General features: G+C 50.4%; 1 protein-coding gene across 2 annotated transcripts in view; it reads right to left on the reverse strand.

The window, feature by feature from the left end:
- CUNHXorf56 (chromosome unknown CXorf56 homolog) overlaps positions 1–985 on the reverse strand; it is a 14,667-nt gene extending 13,682 nt beyond the window's left edge. For both annotated transcript variants that reach the window (XM_023517415.1, XM_003796994.3), the window contains exon 1: positions 808–985. In XM_023517415.1, the coding sequence (XP_023373183.1) occupies positions 808–931 (124 nt within the window). In that variant the 5' untranslated portion in view covers positions 932–985. The remainder of the gene's footprint in view (positions 1–807) is intronic.
- Between the last annotated feature and the right edge of the window lie 240 nt (positions 986–1,225).

Consider the following 1,225-nt stretch of genomic DNA (forward strand, 5'->3'; position numbering starts at 1 on the left):
AAAAAAAAAAAAAAAAAACCAAATATGGCTAAGAATTTTAGATGAAGAGGTGAGAAGAAAAACCTGCTCCAAATGAGATCAAGAGGGAATGAGAAATGAGGAGGCAGAAGACAGCCAGTATAGGTAATTCTATTGAGAAATTTTGCTATGAAAGCAGCAATGAAATGGAGCTATAGCTGGAGGAGAAAACAGGACCAAAGGAGGGTTGTATTTTCACTTATTCTAAATTGAGAGCTATTAGAGCATCTTTGGAGCCAGCTGCAACCGCAGTCATAGTTTCTAGAGGCGGTAGTTTTTGAAGACAGTGGATTGAGAGAAAGATACAATACTTATTTTCCTCAAAGAGGAGTTTAGATTTTGTTTTTTGGGGGGCAGAGTCTCATTTTGTCGCCCCCGGTAGAGTGCCCTGGCGTCATAGCTCACAGCGACCTGACTCCTGGCCTCAGCCCCCGGAGTAGCTGGAACTACAGGCAGCAGCCCGGCTATTTTTAGAGGCTGGGTCTCATTCTTGCTCAAGGGGATCTCGAACCCCTGAGCTCAGGCGATCCGCCCGCCTCCACCTCCCCGAGTGCTAGAAGTTTAGTTTTGAGGGAGGTCTGCATGCAGAGTCACAAGGTTAAACAGAAAACAGAGGGCGGGGGGAAGCCCTTGGAGAGGAGCGAAGATATGCAAAAAGGATTTCGTAGGGAGGGAAAGTCCATCAATGTTCAACGAGAAGTGACTCCCTGATCACAGCCAGAGGAAATTCGTGCTTAATAACCCAAAGTCTAGCTCCTCCCAGACGCCACCCAGCTCCCTACTACTCACCCAGCACGAGGACCATCTGGCCGCACAAACAATAGTACACGTGGAGGGGCTTCTCGCCGTCGTCATATTCCTCCCGGTCCCGGGTGTCGGAGCAAACTACCGACCGCGACACTACTTTCGGCATAGTTCGGGGAAACACCAGGAAAATTCTACGCCAAGGAAGAGGATCGCGCAGATATGACGTCACACGCGCGCCTTGAGCCTTTCTCAACGGCTACGCTCGTCACGTGTTAGTAGTAGAGGCATAAACTTCCGGGCGTTCCCATCTGCCTAAGATTCACGGGGGTCGGCTCGGCGCCTGTGGCTCAAGTGGCTAAGGCGCTAGCCACATACACCTAAGGTGGCAGGTTCGAATCCAGCCCAGACCCGCCAAACAACAATGACGGCTGCAACCAAAAAATAGCCGGGCGTTGTGGTG

Source organism: Otolemur garnettii, unplaced genomic scaffold (genome assembly GCF_000181295.1).
Source record: "Otolemur garnettii isolate 467f Iridium unplaced genomic scaffold, OtoGar3 scaffold00110, whole genome shotgun sequence".
Classification (NCBI taxonomy): Eukaryota; Metazoa; Chordata; class Mammalia; order Primates; family Galagidae; genus Otolemur; species Otolemur garnettii.